General features: G+C 44.1%; 1 protein-coding gene across 1 annotated transcript in view; it reads right to left on the bottom strand.

Moving 5' to 3' along the window:
- Positions 1–21,335, bottom strand: part of DDR2 (discoidin domain receptor tyrosine kinase 2) — a 54,092-nt gene that overhangs the window by 20,124 nt on the left and 12,633 nt on the right. Inside the window, exons 2-7 of the mRNA XM_083507104.1 lie at positions 15,186–15,281; positions 9,044–9,146; positions 7,173–7,404; positions 5,960–6,107; positions 2,951–3,047; positions 711–894 (exon numbers count right to left, since the gene is read on the bottom strand). Coding sequence (XP_083363230.1) covers positions 711–894; positions 2,951–3,047; positions 5,960–6,107; positions 7,173–7,404; positions 9,044–9,146; positions 15,186–15,267 — 846 coding nt within the window. The 5' untranslated portion in view covers positions 15,268–15,281. The remainder of the gene's footprint in view (positions 1–710; positions 895–2,950; positions 3,048–5,959; positions 6,108–7,172; positions 7,405–9,043; positions 9,147–15,185; positions 15,282–21,335) is intronic.

The following is a 21,335-nucleotide window of genomic DNA, read 5'->3' as shown; positions in this document are numbered from 1 at the left end:
GGGTCTGCACTCTTCCCTGCCAACCAGATGTGCCATGTCAGATTTCAAAATGGCTGTCATCAGCACAGGTCAAATGAATACACAGACCCCTTTTTAAAGGAAAGAGATTTGGACTTTGGCACACATATTTAGCACAAAGGCCCATGTGTAATTGTTTATCATAATAGTTACTCAAGTGTGTAGGCCAAAAGTTTATTTATTTATTTAAACCATTTATATATACTTAACTACCATAGTCTCAGAAATACAATACAGAAAAGATAAAAATAGGTTAAAGCTATAAAATCAGACTTCAACTGGAATAAAAATGGTTTTGGAAGGTGTTGGAAGCTCAACACCTCTGACCTCAGCTGGAAGTGAGTCCCATAAAATTGGGTCCCTCAAGACCTCAGTGATTGGGATATAAGGGATTAGGCATCTGGACCCAAGCAGATAAGGGGCTTGTAAATTAATATGAGAATCTTGAACTTGGTCCTGCAGCACATAGGAAGCCAGTTCAAGCTTTTGAGCATCCAAGTTATTTGTTAGCACTGGTCTGCCCCAGTCAACAGTCAAGCTGAACCTTTTTGCACCAGCTGGAGCCTTCAGACCTGAGGTTTGAAATGTGGGGTTGGGCAGCAGGAAAAGGATCCCTACACATCTTCTATAAATTGCACTCTGCTGCCAGTCTAAAGAAAACATGGGAGCCCGCATTGAATTTAGCAACTAACCTTCATGGTGGTGAAGTTTCTGATCCGGTCAAATTCGAAGACAATTTCCACATAGCCGTTGGTGGTGCTCTCATTGCGCCAGCCAACATAGTCATAACCAGGCCATACATGGTATTCGTGGGTTTGGCTAAAATCATCCAGGCCTGAAACCCCGTCTGTCAGCTGGCCTAGTCCTTCCGTCATGCTAGTGAGTGGCAGGTTAAAAGAGGGGGAGGGGGGGTAGAACACAGTTAATCCCAACCTTTTTCTTCTAAATATCAGCAAGATTGTCCCAGCTCAAACAGGAGGGAAAAGGAGACAGATGGTGGCCTCCTGTACCATTTAATGGATGGATAAATTGTGGAATTGGCAGCTGGGAACTAAGTTGGAAGTCCAATTTAGCACAGGGATAGACAAATTCTCATGTTAGTTTTTGATACAGTAAATTCCTCTCATGTGACGCAATGTACAGTGGTGCCCCGCAAGACGAATGCCTCGCAAGACGAAAAACCCGCTAGACGAAAGGGTTTTCTGTTTTTCGATGCGCTTCGCAAGACGAATTTCCCTATGGGCTTGCTTCGCAAGACGAAAACGTCTTGCGAGTCTTGCGATTTTTTTCGCTCCCCCCCCCCTTTTTCTAAGCCGCTAATAGCCTTTTAGCCGCTAAGCGGCTAAGCCTTTAATAGCCGCTAAACCGCTAATAACGCTAATCCGCTAAGCCGCTAATAGGGTTGCTTCGCAAGACGAAAAAACCGCTAGACGAAGAGACTTGCGGAACGGATTATTTTCGTCTTGCGAGGCACCACTGTAAAGCATTTTTGTACATGCCCTGATTATCCCCAAATCATCATGAGAGTTTTTGTGAGGCACAGGGGGCTTCCAAGAAGTTCCAAAAGACCCAGGTTACACAAGGAAGGAATCTTGTAGTTCTCTAGAAATCTCGTTACAGCAGGGGTAGCTAACCTGGTGCTCTCCAGCTCTCATGGACTACTAGAACTTCCATCATCCCTGGTCATGCTGGCCATGCTGGGGGGCCCCATGTTGGCTCCCCCTGAGCTATGGTGTCTTTGCTGGGTCATTCCCATGTGATAACTTGCTTTGTGAAATAGTCCCCCATACAGGAAAAAGAAAAGGAAGTTACTGGAAAAGTTCCTTCAGTTCTAGAAAGTGCTTGTGGTCTTTAATGCAGTCACTTGTGAATTTGTCCACATGGGAATCCCAAACTCATTCAGGCAAATCCCATGAGACAAAGTGGCCTGCATGCCACGAAGGCTTTGCTGTTTACCTGTTCAAATACCATAGTAAAAGCTAGTGAAACAATTAATTTTGCAGAAAGGTCATTTGCTCCACAAAAATGTGATGGGTAGACATCGCACAAGAAATTTATCACATGAAAAATGAGCATTAATTCTGTCTCTGGTTGAACTTAGAGGATGAGGATAATTATAAGTTTGTTTGTTTGTTTGTTTGTTTATACATACATACATGCATACATGCATACATACATACATACATACATACATACATACATACATACATATATACCCTGCCCATCTGGCTGGGTTGTTGTGTGACCATGAGAAAGTATAAAGGTACAGAAAGAGATGGCTGGCAGAAATTTTATAGATATTATCTCATTTTATTACTGACAACCTTCTGAGGCCTATTTGAATGGCTGAGCACTGTGAGAAAGGGGTGGTGGACTAAATGGGCCACTGGTCTGATGCAGCAGAGTTGTTCTCATGTTCTTATGTTCAAATTCCCCAAATAGCAGGAAAATAGAGCAGATTTATGAAAAATAATCACCTTTGACTTAGTTTTTGCCACTGGTTTAGGTTGGATACAAAACTTGGGGGCAGCTTGTTGCCCTGGATGCACACATGCCCTTTAAACTATAAAGTACATGACAAGGAAGAAGCATTATGGAGCATCAAAAATTATTTTTAAAAAGAGTTACACTCTGTGCTTTTTTGCCAGGGGTTGCTCAAGGGAACGCAGTACCGGAACCTCTTTTTTGTTGTTTAAAAATGTGACACTTACTGTAAAAACTTTATGGTGAGTACCAGCACCTATTTTTCTAGAAAAAAGGCACTGGTTACTCTTCACAATTTATCTTTAAATTTGAAACTATTGTTATGTTTCTTAAATCAATGAGACTGCCTGCTCCCTTCACTCTGAAATATTAACTTGGCTGAAGTCTTTCCTCTCTCCCTTCCACCCATCAGGCACCTTTCCCAGTTGCGTGATACTCAGGAACCCACCTGTACCCGTCATAGATTGAATCGTTCAGGTAAATCACGGTGCCACCAGGTAGCGCCAACTGCTGTCCTGCAGGAGCACTGTATGAAACCAGCCCATCTGTAAAGAGATGGAACAGAGGTTACTCTTGCACGGCTGCTGCTGCTGCTAGTCAGAACATCGGTCTGGAAAGAAGTCCACAAACACAGAGCCTGGAGGCTGGGAACAGATAAGCTAAATGGGAAGAAAGACTGGCTGAGGCCTAGGCTGCTTCCAAGTGGAATCATTCGCACACCTGCAAATTTAGGTTGCGCAGGTAGTGGATTTGGCACGCTTGAGCAACAAAATTGCTTTTTTAAAAAAGCACTTACTCACCATGTGATATTTCAAAAATCTCTAAGTGGCGTAGAGATTTTTTAAAAATGAATTTTTGTGGGAAGGAAAATGATGGGGAAATGCCCTTGAAAGTGTGGGATAACACTTTCCTTCAAACAAATCAGACTAAATCAGAAGCCCTCTGAACCACGCCTTCCTGCAGTTCAGGTACTCTTGTACTCAGGTACAAAGAGGACTCCGACCTCTTTGAAGATAATACTGCAGTGATTAATTAATTTAAAGAAAGTACTTCCTGTGATCCTAATTAATTGCTCCTCTGTGGTGCCTTTAAGCTGCAAAAAGGGCAGTGTTTCTAACAGTGTAAACTAGTCTGGGAAAGGGGTTGAAAATAGGACCTCACGGCACAAAACTTGACACATATTTCTTTACCCCTGATAAAGTTCCTAGCTCCTTATTTGCACAAAAGTTTGAAACAGATCTCAATCAGTAAGCCTGATCAGGAACTACAGTTAATATACCCCTGCACCTCAAAATAAGTTATAAATATCTAGTCCAGAGTGTCCCCTTCAAAATTCACAATAAATCTCTGTTCCAAACCTTTGTGCAAATAAGGAACTGGGAGCTGGCAACTAAGGCCTCATCCAGACTTCCTTTTATGCTGTGCTTTCTAGGCGCAGGTCCAGGCTTTAAAGCGCAATGTCTGAACAGAGTTGTTTGTTTTTGTTTGTTTGTTGTTTTGCTCCAGCACTTTCCCTGGGAAACCCCGTGTTTTACCGTTGAATTGGAGCAAATGTCAGGGAGAGTCAGAGCAATGTTCAATTTCTGTTTGAATCCAATGCTGCAACTATGCAAGAAACAAGATCCTTTTGGAGTTTTAAAGCTGTGAGCCCCTCCATCTTAGGCTCAGGTTGTTTGTGTGTAAATAAACCATATATCCTGAAGACCCCATAGTCTCCACTGTTCCTCATTTCCAAAAGGAAACATGAACTCTGAGTAAACACCTGGAACCCCTGGAATCTCTCACTGCTCAGAGATTGGGGGGCATGTTTCTGCGTACTATTAAGGGGTGATTGTGTATTCTCTCTCTGTAATTCCACCCCCCCCAACATGTACAGGGAAAAATACTGTACAGGGAATATACAGGGGGGGGGGAAACAGGGTTGCTTTCAGATTGCAAAATAATGGATACCAAGCACTTCAAACGCTCAAATGAGCGTTAGAAATGCTGTACTGTATTTATCATTTTAAAGACAATTCTATCTTTGCTTTCCTATTTTATAACTATAACATTATTAATAAGTAGTTCTAATCAAATATTATGATACAATTAAAAAGTAGTAAATGAAATTAAGAACAAAAAATAAATACATAAAGTTACCCATTCTAGCCCTTTAAATTAAACTGAATGCTTTTTTCCTTCAAGCATTAAATCTTCAATCAGTTTGGGAACAGCAGATTTTGCTTTCTGTCACTTAAATTGTCCTCTTCCTGTGACTTATTTCTGCACTTCACTGGACACTTTTCTAAACCACTGGATTTCTATGAATTTTTAAAGTTCCAGGAAACATTATACATTTGAAAGTGATACACATAAGTAAATTAGACGTATCACTGTGCAAAGGAATATGCTGCCAGTTGAGACATTTTTCCCTGACCAGTTCCACACTTGCCCCCACTTTCCCTCTCTAGTTTCCTCTTTGCTGCTCTCATTTCAGAGTAATGCGAACAAAAATGGCCACAATCTGTGACCAAGAACAGCCACAATCCAGCTAAGTACAGCCGTGAATGAGAGTTTTTCTGCAAGTTTGCATCTCAGCAGCTCAGTTTCGAAACTATTTTTTAATCTAAGAAACTGGTTCTGGCAGCTGCCAGCATCTCTATAGCACAGCAGTGACAATCATTTAAATATATGTCTATATCCTCATGGTAAAAATAATCTCTGGAATTTAGTTACTGCATAAAAAATAAAACCTAAGTCATGGGTCTCTAATGGACAGGAAGATCCTGCTCATTCCTATTCAGTATGGTAGGATTTTATTTCATACAGTTTTGTTTCAGATGTACAGGTATCTCTCCCCATGCCATCGAGTGAAGTATGGTTGGGTGTTATTATTTAATGTTTTTAGATTTTGTATGCCCTGCATTGAGTTCAATATATTATTGATCTTTTTTGTTATTGTTCACTTGCCTCTGTGGTTCCATAATAATTTGAAAACTTTTTCTTTTCTTTTTAAGACTCTGGCAAGCCATTTGTCCATGTTGTGGATGGGATACATCTGTTGCAAAGGGAAAACCCCCAGAACAGCTGGGTGCAGACACTAATTATGAACACATTTGTCTAGATCACTGCCATTGTATGGTGGCTCAGCCAAATATGTTATTTTTCTTTTAAAGCACCACATTGATTTACCTGTTCATTAGTAGTTTTATTTTCAAAGGGGGGGGGGGAGAAGAATCCTTGGTGACATAACAGAGGCTAGCCAATCGACACTATGCACAGTTAGCGTCTGCTCCTACCTTGCAGAACTACTGCCCCCGTTTCCCACAAGAGCTCAACTTTGGACCAAAAAGGTACATTTGGATGGAACACAGTGATGAAGCTTCCAGAATAGCCTCACTGCTCTACAAAAATTATATTTGCCTGCAGTGTAAGTCACCCTGATAGGTCATAGGTTCCAATGAATTGCTGTACTTACCTAGCCAGACACAACCATACAGCTCCACCCTGAGACAGACATTCGTGGAATGGTCAGTCACAGGAATAAAGCGGATGAATCGACCAATGATGGGTGGCTCCAAGTCCTTGAGGACAATATCGTATGGATTGGTGTTTCCATCAAGCACCTGAGGGGGAAAGGACATAAAATAACCTAGAACAAGGCTGTTGGGTGGCAGGTAGACAGGGAAGTGTTGCAGCTACAGTAATTGTACCACAGTTCTCCTTGAAATTTCCGTAGTTATTATTCTGATGGTGCCCTCTAGCAACTGAATATATAAGATTTTTCTATTTAGGTCAACTCAGTTCTGCTATAAGTTTAATCAGGTGTTTAAACTGGTTGCAATATTTGCTCTTTAGTAGCATGGCCTCTCCTAGAGAACATTGGCAATTTATGTACGTTCTGCACCTTCACCTAAAACATGGATTCTTGGTAACATAAAAATTCAGCTGAAATCTTGTCAAGTTCAGGGAATTCTTTGGTTCTTGACTTAGTTGTGAGGACCAAAATGTGGCGAGAAGGTAAACAGCATTTCCATGCACTCTGGTTTCTGTCACAGTGTTCCATTGCACCAGTAGCAGTTGAGTCCTACTGGCCCCATGACCCAGAAAGCTGTCTGTGGACAAACACTGGCTCCCTCAACCTGAAATCAAGATGAGCGCCGCAACCCCATAGTTGTCTTTGACTGGACTTAACTGTCCAGGGGTCCTTCACCTTTACCTTTTTTGTGTGTGGTGCACTTTGAGGCATGCATACACACGTCTGTCTGTATGTGTATAATTCAACAAAGTTGCCTGCATTTTTGGAATCTTTATGGGGTCGTCTTCATGAGCTCCTGGACTTCAGAACTTACTACAGCATCACTGAGGGCATCTCCACACTTCAAAAGTCCGTGTCTGAGCACTCCCCCCCCCCCAGAGCTTTTCCTGCAAAAACCCGCTCTTTAAAGCTCAGTCAGAGCAAACAGCAATATGTGGAAAGCCTGAATTGCTGTTTGCTCCAAAGGCAGAGCTTTGAAGCACAGACCTGGAAGAGTGGGGCAAAAGATGAGTGTGGCTAAGCCCTGGCTGTGCTGTTGTTTTTTATTTGCCACAGACACTCTATAGTCAACAACTATTATTATTATTATTATTATTATTATTATTATTATTATTATTATTATTATTATTTCACCCCCTCCCTACTGCTTTACCTGCTTTCCATGCCTGTTCCGCCAAGATATCCAGCGGGTGCCATCCCGGCTGTAATTAATTTTGTACATTGGTGCAAATTCATTGCCGTGGCCTCCTGCATGACGGCCCTGGGTCCCGACCAGGGTGATGAAGTGCAGGGCATGTAAATCGATCTCCAGGAACTCCTTGAGGTCATCTGGTTCCACAGGGATCTCAGGGCACCAGGCACCATCCCCTTCTTCTGAGCCTAGCCTAGAGAAAAGCAGAAAGTGGACCTGACTGGCGTCACCAACTCAATTGTGGTCAATGTCCATCTTGGCCTATCACTTCCCATGGTGGTTCTTTCATTCGTCCCCTTCCTGTGACTCCCTTATCTGGCTCTGGCCCTCTCGGCCACTAGTCCAGTTTCTCCATTCCCATTCAGCTTCTTACTTTCACCACCTCAGCACCCGTGCCTTCCCTACTTGCCACGATAGATGTGCCACGCGGGTGGCAACAGGGCAGAGCCAGGACTGGGGAAGCTGGGTTGGGCTGACCTCAGGGATGGAATGGAGGACAAGAGCATGGCAGCCCTGACTGGGACAAAGGGATAGGCTGGAAGCTGGCTATGACAGACGGACAGAATTTGGATAGTGAGAATGGTTTACTCCCTCTCACATGAAAGAACTTGGGGGAGGCAAAACAAGGAACTCTTCACATCACATTCAATGATCATATGGAGTTAGCTGCTGCAAGATGTGGCGAGGCTCGGATGGCTTAAAAGGGGCTTATGCGTATTCATGGAGGTGATGTATCAGTGGTGATAGACCATAGTAACTAAATGAGGCAAGTTGAGGCGAATGCCTCGGGCGGTAGGATCCACAAAGGCAGCAGATCTGGCCTCCAAGGAACATATCTGAAATATACTCTGAGTCGAAAGTGGATTTCATGCTCTTTATTCAGCTCATAGTGGTGAGGAGGAATGAATGTCCCCTCAAAGTATCTGCTTATATACAGTACATTATTTACACAATGGGCTGCACGTGATTGGCTAATTCAGGAATTCTCCTGCAGGCCAATGAGGTTGTGGATTCACTTCCATCTGGAGCCGGATTGGGTGGCTGCTGCAGACCAATCATACTGCTGCATTGTTCTAGGACCAATCAGACTGCTGCATGTTGGATCCTATTGTTCTAGGACCAATCAGACTGCTGCATTTTGGATCCTATTCACTCAGTACATAACACCATGACATGTAGACCTTCACCTCCTCCTTTTCCCTGATGTAAAGCTTCACTCCCCACTTTATCTCTGATGGGGCAGGTGCCATTTTGTGGCTTGCCTCAGGTGCCAAAATGTCTTGGCCGGCCTGGCCAGCAGGGGTTGTTAACATCATGGCCCCTGCTGGCATTGGCTAGTCCTTCGGTAGCTGTGCACCCACACAGTGTTGAATTAAAAGCCCTCATGCATTCTACACCACCTTACATGCCCCATTCAGTGGTGCTCAGCAGTGGATGTTGGCAGCATCCAGCAAACCATCTCATGAGCCACAGCTGGTTACATCAGCATTAAGCAAAGGACACCATGAACAATCCATTCATTCTGCTCTATTGCTGCTGGTAATGTTCAATGCCTGAACGTTAGCACTGGAATCAGGTTCTGGGGCTGAGCCCTGGTGCAAGAAGGGTGCCAGTAGTAGACCATGAGCTCTTCTGAGGATGCATGCAGAGGCAGTTTCACCTTTTTGGGTGCCCTCAGACTGCTTAGCCTAGGAGGAGCCAATCACTTTTGGAGTAGGGGAGGATGCAAAAGCACAGCCAGTGAGGCATGGGAACGCCTGGGGGATGTGAATGAGGCTCTCAGGCTCAAATGTCTTGGGTTTTCGAGAGACCCAGGCTCATCTCTCTCTTACCTTCCATACTTAGCTGCTGTGGATTCTGACCATTGACTAGAAGCAGTAATGTCCTCATCAGGGATGTGTCCGCCTGACATGCCCAATGGGTAGCGGCAGACAGCTGCAGAGAGAGAGAGAGCAGTTTGGGATGTCGGTTTGGGATGTCAGTAAAGCAGCAATGGCAGGTTTTTTTTAATCCAACAAAATATTCACCAGAAAACAAACAAAAAAACAAACAAAACAGAAGTATTGGAAGAATTTATTTAAAAAGAGTTGGTTAAAAAAAACCTGGAAAAGATTTGGTAAAACAAACAATAAAGATTGCAAAGACAATATTCCATGATAATAAACCAAGAAATAGAATGGAAAATAAAAAGGATGAAAAACATGTGCATATTTTGGACATGCTGCTGCATGGAATAATGCATGAGTCTGACCTTTGGAGTTTGTAAGTAAAGCATTTAAACTTACTAACAGTGTGGTTTGTTCTTTGCGAGAGGGATAGAGAGGAGTAGAGAGGGATGCTCTGTAAGTGGACTAAACAGAATATTTAAAGAGCTTCACTGTGCTACATGATTGTGTTTTCAAACTCTGCTGGGAGCTCTCACTTGCTGGAGAGGGTGTTTAGCTTGTGCTTTGGATCTAAGGATCAAGCCAGTTATTTTACTAATTTCCGCACACTATCTATCCATTCCACCCCCCATGAGCCCACATTATTACCACAATGACTCCAGCATAAAATAGATTAGAAAGATTAGAAAAACAGTATTCTATTTATCATTATAATTATGAGTACTAATTTATATAGCGTGAAATTTAGCTGGCACATAATGCTACCTCTGTCAGAGATTTTGAATGCGCGTTCCTTAATATTAGGAAAGAACTATGGATGCTTTAGTTGAGATTCCTGCACTGCAGGGGGTTGGACTAGATGACCCTCAGGGTCCCTTCAGATCTACAATTCTATGATTCTAAGCAGCAATAATGGCCAGATAAAAGCTGTATATAGCTCTATCTTCCTCGAAGCTCTTTAAGCCCTAGGAGCCTTCCAGCCTTCTGTGAGTGGTGAAAGACTGTTTGCCATCAGGGGGTGGTGGGTTTCACCCGTGGTACCCCACTTCCAGTCCAAGGAACCTTCAGAAAGGAGTTGCTGCTATGGGCACTATGTATATATAACTTCCTGACAGTAAGAGCTGTTTGACAGTGGAATTTGCTGCCAAGGAGTGTGGTAGAGTCTCCTTCTTTGGAGGTCTTTAAGCAGAGGCTTGACAACCATATGTCAGGAGTGCTCTGATGGTGTTTCCTGCTTGTTGGACTCGATGGCCCTTGTGGTCTCTTCCAACTCTATGATTCTAAGATTCTATGATTCTATATGTGCAATGAGCTGAACAGAGTGAAAGATTATGAGTTATTGGGGTGCGGAGAATGTGTGTATGAACTTAACAGTGCATAGTTTATCTTTTGGTTCCTATTTTGTTTTATAAGTAATAAATGCTGTATTGATTAGTTAATCATATAATATGACTTTTGCTTTAATTGTGATGTTTGGCATGTTGTTTAATTGTAGCTTTGTTAACAGTGTTTTATAGATTGTAATTGTTTCACTGATGATTTGTTAATTTTCTATATGATCTATGCTGTATTTGTTATATTCTATAATGTTCTGCCATGTCACTGTTATTTATTGTTTGTAAGTGTAAGTGGCATGGAAATATAATAAATCATATCAAATCAGATATGTAGAAGTTAAAGTGGACCCTGCATCTTCCATCCATTTCTGCATATCTCTAGCCCATGAATTAAATCCTAAAGTTTTGTAGTGATGAGAAGGAATATGTTTAAAATGTGTGGACTGTTTAACTGTGAGAGTCTCAGATCCTGTAAGGGCTCACTTAATTAGGAGTTAATTACTCACTTTTGAAAAAGACATCTCTGCAAATACTGATACCATGTCCTAACTTCAATCTCAATCCTGATTTGAATCTCTTGTTTAGTTAAATTCTTGAATTTTTTAAAATCACATTTGTCATTTATACCATTTTTTAGTTTCTAAAGTGCTGTCAAATTCTTTCCACTAGTTCTCACTGGGTTTCCCAGTGGTAGACTTGAGTTGACAGAGTACTCTAAACACCATTTGAAATGCATTCCCATACACACTTTTAGTCAGTTATTCATTCCTGAACTGCCTGCTGGAAGCACCCCTACCAATATGTTTGCAATCTAGAATTATAATATTTGGCATTTACACAGCACTTTGCAATATCCAAGTAACTTCTCATACATTATTTTCAATAGTTCTGTAATATACACCAGTATTCCCCCAAATTGTAGGTGGGAGAGGGAGATGGTGAGATTGTGATGCCTTCGTAGCAGAGGCAAGATGTGGACTAGAGAATGTCCTGACTTGCAGACCCTACAGCAACTGAATAGTTAAACATTAAATACATTTTAATTGGTAAGATACAGAGACTGAGCTGACTGAGCACTGGAGGGACAGCTCAGTAAAGCCCTTCTGCAAGCTCACTTCCCCAACACCTTCTTCCCAGTCTGGAAATGGAAAACTACCAGTGCCTACAATGTGTGGCTGCTTTTGATTTGCAAGAGACTAGCCAAGAAGCTTCAAGCAGGCCTTCAGCTACCTGAGCATTATTTTTCATGCTTAGCTGCCAAGAGAGCTTCTCAAAGGGCTGCTTGTTCCACAATGTTTACTGTCTGACCGCTGGCCTCAGCCCAAAGCTCTGTCCATTACCTGCCAGCAAACTACTTCTTAGCAAACTCAACTATACGGGATGAGGAAGGTGCAGCATTTTTTAATCACTTATGCAGCCAAACACATTCCAACACATTCAGTACAGCCTACACATCTTCCAACAGTGGTTAAAAAATACTGGGCCAGAAATGGGGAGCCTGTGGCCCTCCTGTTGTTGTTAGACTCAAGCTCTCATCAGCCCTGGCCAGCATGGCCAATGGGTAGGGATGATGGGAGTTGTACTCAAGCTACAAATGGAGATTTGCAGGTTCCCAGTCCCCTGTGCTAGAGACTTTTGGGTTGCCCAGGAAACTGATTGGCAGTAGATTCAGGACACGGAAAAAGAAAATGCTGTTCTAGATTTAAAGGTAAAGGTAAAGGGACCCCTGACCATTAGGTCCAGTCGTGACCGACTCTGGGGTTGCGGCGCTCATCTCGCTTTATTGGCCAAGGGAGCCGGCGTACAGCTTCCAGGTCATGTGGCCAGCACGACTAAGCCGCTTCTGGCGAACCAGAGCAGCGTATCTACTTGCACTTATCTACTTGCAGTTTGACGTGCTTTCGAACTGCTAGGTTGGCAGGAGCAGGGACTGAGCAACGGGAGCTCACCCCGTTGCGGGGATTCAAACCGCCAACCTTCTGATTACTGTACAGTATTTGGGAAACGAAGGGAGAGAGACTGAGGGGAGAGAGACTTTCTGCAGGCAATGGCTTTTCCTTGCTCCACCCTCCAGCCCCTGGAGCCTTTCCCAGACCATGACTTTGAGAACAGAAGAAGCATCTGGGAAGAGAGGAATTCAGGGGTAGTTTTTAATAATAATTTTACAAGTTGTGTGTCCTTGTTTCTGAGTTTGACCGTTTTACATGGTTTTGTGTGTTTTGTGGTATTTTATGCATTGTGATTTGCTGTCATTGATTATAGATTAGTAATTCTTTTTGTAATTGATAAGTGTAAACTGTTTAATTATTGTTTGCTGATGTTTAATTTTACTGTTTACTATTGGATTCTAATGGATTATTGAATATTGCTTTATGTGATATAAGTTGTTTATTTTAAAGTTATTGTGACTTTTTATATAGGAACTGATTGTTAATGTCTGATGTTTTATTATTATTTTTATGTGTGTTGGAAGCCACCCAGAGTGGCTGGGGCAACCAAGCCTGGTGGGCTGGTTATAAATAATATTTATTTATGTATTTATTTGGAAGAATCCAAGCTGCAGAGGAATTCCTGTGGCTGAGCTAAGGTCATCAAAGAACAACAGGAAGCAATTGAGGGACATTAACAATACAAGAGAACTCCTGCTCCCTTGCCTTGAGGTTTGAACAGGGACTGGGGATTTGGACGGTTGCCAGGGTAATTGCTCTGGGAGCAAGGGTGGCTGGGGAAAAGGAGGAGGAAGAAGAGCTGAAAGCCTGTCCCTGGGGGACAAGCCCCTCTTGAAAGGACTATGCTATAAGTTCTGGACTCCCTCCATGCAGACTGAAGGTGTAAATAGGTAAATAAACCATATTTCTTAAAGCCACGACAGTCTCCGCCATGTACTGTATTCTTCAAATGGACACTGAACCTATGTGTGTGCCTGGGACCCCATGGGCTCTTGGCAGAGAGAGGGACAGGCACCCGCCTTTTGTAACATTACTTTTTCTCTCAGTGAATAATTAACAGGGTGGAATTAGCTGCCACAAGACATGGTGTTGGCCAGTGGCTTCAATGGGTTTAAAGAGCAATTACACAAATGCATGGTGGACAGGTCCACCAGGTTGGCTATGACAGCTAAATGGAAGTTCTGTGTTCCCAGGAAGGAAGCTCACCTCCCAGTTTCCGATGCTGTTGTCCTCATGTCCTGCTTCTGGCCTTCCTAGTGTTATGAAAACCATCAACCCAGCCACTATTAGAAACAGGATGCAGGGATTCAGCAGGGAATCTTCTTTTGATTCTTAGGGGACCCAAACTTGTTAATTTTGTATGCCATGAGAGCTAATCTTTATGGAGGTCTGAGGGCAAGCAGCTTAATAAAGAATCATACCGTATTTTTCGCACCATTGGGCGCACCGGACCATAGGGCGCACCCAGTTTTTAGGGGGGGAAATCAAGAAAAAAATCTTCCCCCCCCCAGCCCCAAAGAGCAGCGTACAGGGTGCGCACAACCTCTCCCTGCCGGAGGGGTTGCGCGCAGCTATGGAGGAAGCCAAGTTTTGGCTTCCCCTTTAGCCCCATGCAGCCTCTCCTTGCCGGGAGACGCTGCGCAGGGCTAAAGAAGCCATAGCCCCGTGCAGCCTCTCCTTGCGGAGGGGTTGCGCGCAGCTATGGAAGAAGGCAAGGCAGCGAGCGGGATGGATCCCGCTCGCTGTTTTGCCTTCCCCTTCAGCCCCGCGCAGCGTCTCCTTGCGGAGGGGTTGCGCGCAGCTATGGAAGAAGGCAAGGCAGCGAGCGGGATGGATCCCGCTCGCTGTTTTGCCTTCCCCTTTAGCCCCGTGCAGCGTCTCCTTGCGGAGGGGTTGCGCGCAGCTATGGAAGAAGGCAAGGCAGCGAGCGGGATGGATCCCACTCGCTGTTTTGCCTTCCCCTTCAGCCCCGCGCAGCGTCTCCTTGCGGAGGGGTTGCGCGCAGCTATGGAAGAAGGCAAGGCAGCGAGCGGGATGGATCCCGCTCGCTGTTTTGCCTTCCCCTTCAGCCCCGCGCAGCGTCTCCTTGCGGAGGGGTTGCGCGCAGCTATGGAAGAAGGCAAGGCAGCGAGCGGGATGGATCCCACTCGCTGTTTTGCCTTCCCCTTTAGCCCCGCGCTGCCTCTCCTTTCCGGGAGACGCTGCACAGGGCTTTCCTGGCTTTTCTGGGAGGTGGGGGAATTCCCCCACCTCCCGCAAAACCGGCAGAAGCCGCGCGCACTTTAACAGGGCTGCACGGCTTCTTCTGGCTTTTCTGGGAGGTGGGGGAATTCCCTCACCTCCCGCAAAACCGGCAGAAGCCGCGCGCACTTTAAAGGGGCTGCGCGGCTTCTCCTGGCTTTCCTGGGAGTTGGGAGAAGGGACTGATGCGGCCAGTCAGTCCCTTCTCCCTCCTGTGGAAAAGCCCGCAAGAGCGCACGGAGCTTGTGTGCGGCTCTTGGGGGCTTTTCCCGCCTGCCTCCCCCCCTGCATTCGCTCCATAGGACGCACACACTTTTTTCCTTGCTTTTTAGGAGGGAAAAAGTGCGTCCTATGGTGCGAAAAATACGGTACTTGGAACATGTTAGCTGTGATAAGCCCAATTTAGTGTTAAATAACATCAAAAGGTACAACTCATGACCACCAGGAACTATATTTACAATACTGCTCAGAAGTATTATATGCAATGGGACTTACTTCCAGGTAGGCTACATCTCTTAGTTTGTGGACCTGATACTGAGAAGCAGCATTTTCATCCCTTACCTGGATTGACCTGAGTTTTCACAGCACTTGGAACAGCCAGCAGGATCAGCAGAGCTATCAGTGTCTGGGGAGGCGTAAGCATCTTCAGTTTCGTACCTATGGCAGCCAAAATAAGAAATCAGGAGACACACAGAAGGCATAATTAAGACTGCAGTCGTATGCTGACTTCCCTGGGAATAAAGCCCATTGAACAGTGCACAGTGGGGGCTCATCCACACTTTCACTTCTCCCACCGCTTTTCCCCAGGGGAATCCGCTCTCTGCCACTGAATTGGAGCAAACAACAATTGCATTTTCCATGGATTTATGTTTGCTCCGATTCAGTGCTAAAGAACAGGTTTTCCTGGGGAAAGCGGCCAAATAAACAGAAAACCACTCGAATTCATGCCTAGAAAGCACGTGAGAAGCAGAAGTGTAGATAAGCCCTGAGTTTTAGTTCAAAGTAAACATGTAGAGAGTTGCCCCTTAAGACTTTGATTGCGTTCAAGGCTAGCTGAGGTCGAAGAGTTAAAAGTCCAGCCACACATGTATCTTACTGTATGCTGCACAGCAGAATAACACATTAAATTATACATGCTGTGTATACATTACCAGATTCAAACTCACCTGGGTTCTTTCCTTCCCCCCTCCACCAGTTCGGATTGAAGCTGGTTTTGGGGGGAACACATTCAAATGCAGTATGTTGTAAGATGCAACCCCATAGATATGGGTTGTGGCTAATGTGTGTATACCACTTCTCAAACCAGCAGTGGGAGCACACAGCATGCAGAGTAAACGGAGTGTGTTCACAGCTCAAATGTTTAACAAGATGCTATTTTCCTATCTGTAGCCAGAGCAGAGCCAGAATGCCTTTTCAAATGCAAATGTCTTGAGCATTGCTTTTTCCTTTTTTTAAAAATTTCTTTTTATTGAGTTCTTTACAGCAAAAAACATAAAAGCATTAAGAAACAAAACAAAGAAGAATACAAACAAAAAAGAAAGAAAGAAAAAGAACTGAAGACAACACATGTAGCAAATAAACAAACAGATCAACTCTAAAACACTAATTGACTTCCCTCCATCTCGGCTTGAGCTATACACACACCATACCTCTCTGCAGTTTTATTTGGCCAAATCTGTACGTCGCAAGTTTTATGTTTCACCTACTGCGATTTTAATATTTCCTAGATTTGCTTCAATGTATGTTACAAATTTGTTCCAGTCATTAATAAACTTTCTGCTTTTTTGATGCCTGATTTTCTGTGTCATCTTTGCTAATTCCATATACCCAAATAATTTAATTTGCCAGAGCATTGCTTTTTCCAAGGGTTATCTGACAGAGGACACTAAAGAAAGGGCGGACTTTCTGAAACTCCAGGTATAAAGGTATTTTTCAGACACAGAAAGTGGAATCAGCAGAAATGATATATAGGCTGTGAGGTGTCCTAGGCTTGCCATATGTCCTCTTTTTACAGGACACATCCTCTTTTTCATGAGTAGAGTCATCATAGCAATCCATAGTTAAAAGCAGAAGTCATCAAATGTGTCCTTTTTTGCTCTTCAAAATATGGCAACCCTAGAAATTCTGTTTTGCACTTTACACCTTTGTAGACCATGAAGATGTTTGGCCAGACCTTTTCAGTCTCCACTCTAAGACATCCCTAAAGAAAGAAAGGAACTAACTGCAACTTTCCGGTGAAAGGCCTACTTCTTGAGCCATCCATCAAGTATAGCTTAGGTAGGGTTGCCATATGTCTGGTTTCTCCCAGACAGGTCCTCTTTTTCAGGGGTGACATTTCAGTCTGGGCAGATTTCTTGAATTTGCCAAAATGTCCGGGTTTTTGCAAACAGAGCCAGGAAGTGTGCATGCGAGGATCACTCTTAACATTTTTCTATTTCTATGATGCACCTGCATGGATGTTGGGATTGGGCTCACGGTCCAATGGCAGATCAAACGGCTGCTACCTGGACCTCTCTGAGCTGTTGGCCATGCCAGTGCCCAGTAAGCTGCCCGTGAGCAGGTGGGAAAGACTCCCGGGGGGGGTCTCTGTCTCCCCTTCTCCCCCACGCCTGTATAAGGCAGCCCTGTATAAGGACGTTTTAAAATGTTTAATGTTTTATTATGCTTTGATATATGTTGGAGTGGGGCAGATGGGTGGGGTTTTATTATTATTATAGGATGTCCCTACTTTCATCAGAGAAACGTTGGGGGGTATGGTGTGGCTTTTGCTCTTCAAAATATGGCAACCCTAGCTTGGGGGAATTTGGATTAGTTTATTTCTGTTTGATTTAGGGCTTAGCTGCCCTTTGGCCCCACCAGTGGCGTAGCGTGGGGGGTGCAGGGGGGGCCGGCCGCACCGGGCGCAACATCTGGGGGTTAGGGTTAGGGGGCGCAAATCCATGGGTTAGGGGGGGCAAATTACTTGCCTTGCCCCGGGTGCTGACAACCCACGCTACGCCACTGGGCCCCACTTTTTCAAGGCACAGGTCCGTGCTTTACTGCTCCATGCCCCAGAGTGTTTGCCACAAAAACTCAAATTTAGTAAACTTGTATTATTTTAAAGAAAGAATTAAGTTTGCATGATTGGCTTTTTATTGATCTCTGTTATGGTACGTCCAGTCAAATTTGACTAAGGAGTGCGGCATCTTCAAGCTGAGGGAGCTTGAAAGCAGACAGCTTTACTGGGTCATGTGGCCAGCATGACTAAACCACTTTCTGGTGCACAGAACACTGTGACGAGTGCCAGAGCGCATGGAAATGCTGCTTACCTTGCCACCTCAGAGGTACCTATTTATCTACTCGTGCTGGTATGCTTTCAAACTGCTCGGTTGGCAGGGGCTGGGACAGAGCAACGGGAGCTCATCCCGTCGTGGGGATTCAAACTGTTGACCTTCCAATAAGCAAGCCCAAGAGGCTTAGTGGTTTAGACCACAGCACCACCTGCATCCCATATATCTGTTAGAATATAGCACCTACTTATTACACTGCTTTAATGTGAACTGAGATGAAAGATAAGCCATTTCTATGTTGAAATTAGTTCAGGCCCAGGAAGAATGCAGGAAGCTGCCTTATACCAAGTCAGACCATGGATCCATCAAACTCAGTACTGCCTACACTGGCTGGCAGTGGCAGTCAAGGGTTTCTGGCACACAGCATCCCCAGCCCTACATGGAACCTTGGATCTTTCACATGCAAAACTGGTGCTCTGTCACTGAGCTATGAGCCTTCCCCAAAGTGGGAATTTCTGGCCCATAATCACATTTGAAAATTGTCTAGAAATCCATGGACCCCTTAAAGGGAGGGCTGAATGTACAAGGGTTTTGGATCAGACATGCCTTCTTCCCACTTTTGCTCTTGAGGGAATTAGGAAAGCAAGAGATAAAAATCCTACTAAGAATTTGACTTGAGATTTCAACCTGTCTGCAATTTCCCTGACCAGATGAAATGATTTAGAAGCATATTGTATTTGGGACAGTAACTGAGGGGTCCAGGCAAAACCAGCAGGGATGCCTCTCCCTGTTACATTCTTGGCATAGGTCATTTTTCAGGGCCTGAAGATGGATGGAAATTGCTCACGCTCAACCTTAACCAACTTGGTGCCCTCCAGACATTTTGGACTACAATTCCTAGCAGCCCCAACCATCACAGCTTGATCATCCAGAAAAACTTGGGCCGTTGTTTTCTTATGCTGCAAGTCTTCTAGAACTGCTTGAGTAGACATGCATAAACACGTGCTGTTTTTAATCACATGGGCTCTTGATTCTTTTGTCTGAATGTGTTTAGATTTTATTGTATTATTTTATTTTTAACGGCAATCATTGGTTGAAGGGCAGTAAACAATGCTTATAGTGAAGTAACTAATAAATGCACCCCCAATCAAAGCTGAACTAGAGCTGTATAGTATCACAGAATCATTGAATTGTAGAGTTGGAAGGGACCCCGAGGGTCATCTAGCCCAACCCCCTGCAATGCAGAAGTCTCAACTAAAGCATCCATGACAGATGGCCATCCAACCTCTGCTTATAAAAACCCCCAAGGAAGGAGAGTCCACAAGCTCCCCAGGGAGTCCGTTCCACAGTTGAACTGCTCTTACCATCAAAAAGTTCTTCCTGATGTTTAGCCATAATCTCCTTTCTTGTAACTTGAAGCCATTGGTTTGGGTCCTACCCTACAGAACAGGAGAAAACATACTTGCTCCATCTTCCATTTGACAACCGTTTATATATTTGAAGATGGCTGTCATATCCTCTCAGTCTCCTCTTATCCAGCCTAACATACTCAACTCCCTCAACCTTTCCTCAAAAGGCTTGGTTTCCACACCCTTGATCATCTTGGTCACACTCCTCTGCACACGTTCCAACTTGTCAGTATCTTTCTTAAATTGTGGTGCCCAGAACTGGACACGGTACTCCAGGTGTGGTCCAACCAAATAATAATAGAGTGGTACTATGATTTCTATCAATCTGGACACTAGACTTTGATGCAGCCTAGAATATCATTCACAGTTTTTACTTCTGAATCACGCTGTTGACTCATCTTAAGCTTGCGGTCTACTAATACCCCTTCATCCTTTTCACATGTACTACTGGCAATCCAGGTATCCCACATCTTAAATTTGTGCATCTGGTTCTTTCTGCCTAAATGCAGAACCTGACATTTGTACGTATTGAGATTCATTTTGTTAATTTGGGCCCATTCCTTATACATGCCCTTCTTAAATCTCAGCTCATCTGTAAGAGCTTTAGCAGCCACATCAGTTTCCTTAGATGCCTCCTACTGTTATTTCTTGTTAGAATTGTCTGCATTTGTGCTTTTTTCACTTTTAAGAAATTCCCATCCATCTTGGACTCCCTTCTCTTTGAGTATTTCTGACCATGGCATCTCACCCAGTAGTTCCTTAAGCTTTTTGAAATCCAGAGTGTCTTTCTGACTACACTCAGCTTTCCCTTGCCTCTGTATCATGCAAGCCAAGAGGACATTATCACTTTCTCCCACGGTGGCCAGTACTTCCACTTTCTCAATCAATCAATTCCTCCCTGTTGGTGAGGACCAGATCCAAGAGAGATGGTCTTTTTCTTGCCACTTCTCAGAAATGAAATTGTCAGCAAAACAATTGAGGAATTTGTTGGACCTTAGTAGAGTTTTAGTTCCAACAGATATTGGGGAAGTTGAAGTCTCCCATGACTACTATAGCTTTCATTTTTGAATGTTTGGTAATTTGCTGTAGGAAGGCATCATCCAAGTCTTCAGTCTGGCTATAGCAGACACCCACAGTAAGGTCACTGTTGTTTCCCTCTCCTACAATTTTTACTGAATATGCCTTCCATGCTCCAGGTCATGGGTCTCTTCCTTTGTAAAGAAATGCTTTACATATAATACTACTCTTTCTCCTTTCCCATTTGGTCTATTCCTCTTGAAAAGGTTATACCCCTCAATTTCTATGTTCCAGATGTGAGTCTCATCCCAAATTTCAGCTCAAATTTGTATTGCTTGTTTCCAATTCTCTGGGCATTAGTATAGAAACAACTGAAACTACTCTAGCCGCTTCCTTCTTATACTTTCCTGCCCTTTAGCAGGTTTCTGGAGCACCACCTCAGTTTCCTTTGCATCAATGAAACTATTCACCCCAGTACCTGGTATACCTGGTAATATTATCTCCAACTCCCTCAAGATTTAGTTTAAAGCTCTCATTCTTGCCAACCACTGTGGTGTGCAACCCATCTCTTGCCAGAAGTCCTTCCTCATGGAAGCAGAGACCATGGTCCAAGAAGCCAAACCTAGCAGTTTATGTCCAGCATTTCCCTCTCTCTTCTAGGGCTGTGCAATAAATCGCTATACCATCTGTTACGAGTATTGAAATGACATCGCAAAAAGTGTTTCAACCAGGCAATATACCAGTGAGGGAAATGTGAACAAAAGGGGACAGCTTCCCAGGCTGTCGTCTCAGCTCAGCTGAACCAATAACTCCCTTGATACTCTTCACCATCTCTCTCTGCTTTGTTTGCTTTCACTCCTCCCTCCCCTCACTCTGACAATAAGTCCTCCCTGCAAGCTCACAAAAACCAGCAAATGCTTTAAGCTTAACTCATGGGTAGGCAAACTAAGGCCCGGGGGCTGGATCCGGACCAATCGCCTTCTAAATCCGGCCCGCGGACGGCCTGGGAATCGGCA

The sequence above is a fragment of the Podarcis liolepis genome (genome assembly GCF_965112155.1).
Source record: "Podarcis liolepis genome assembly, chromosome: 6".
Classification (NCBI taxonomy): Eukaryota; Metazoa; Chordata; class Lepidosauria; order Squamata; family Lacertidae; genus Podarcis; species Podarcis liolepis.
Note: the sequence above shows the minus strand (reverse complement) of the source record. Positions and strands in the feature narration are given on the sequence as shown.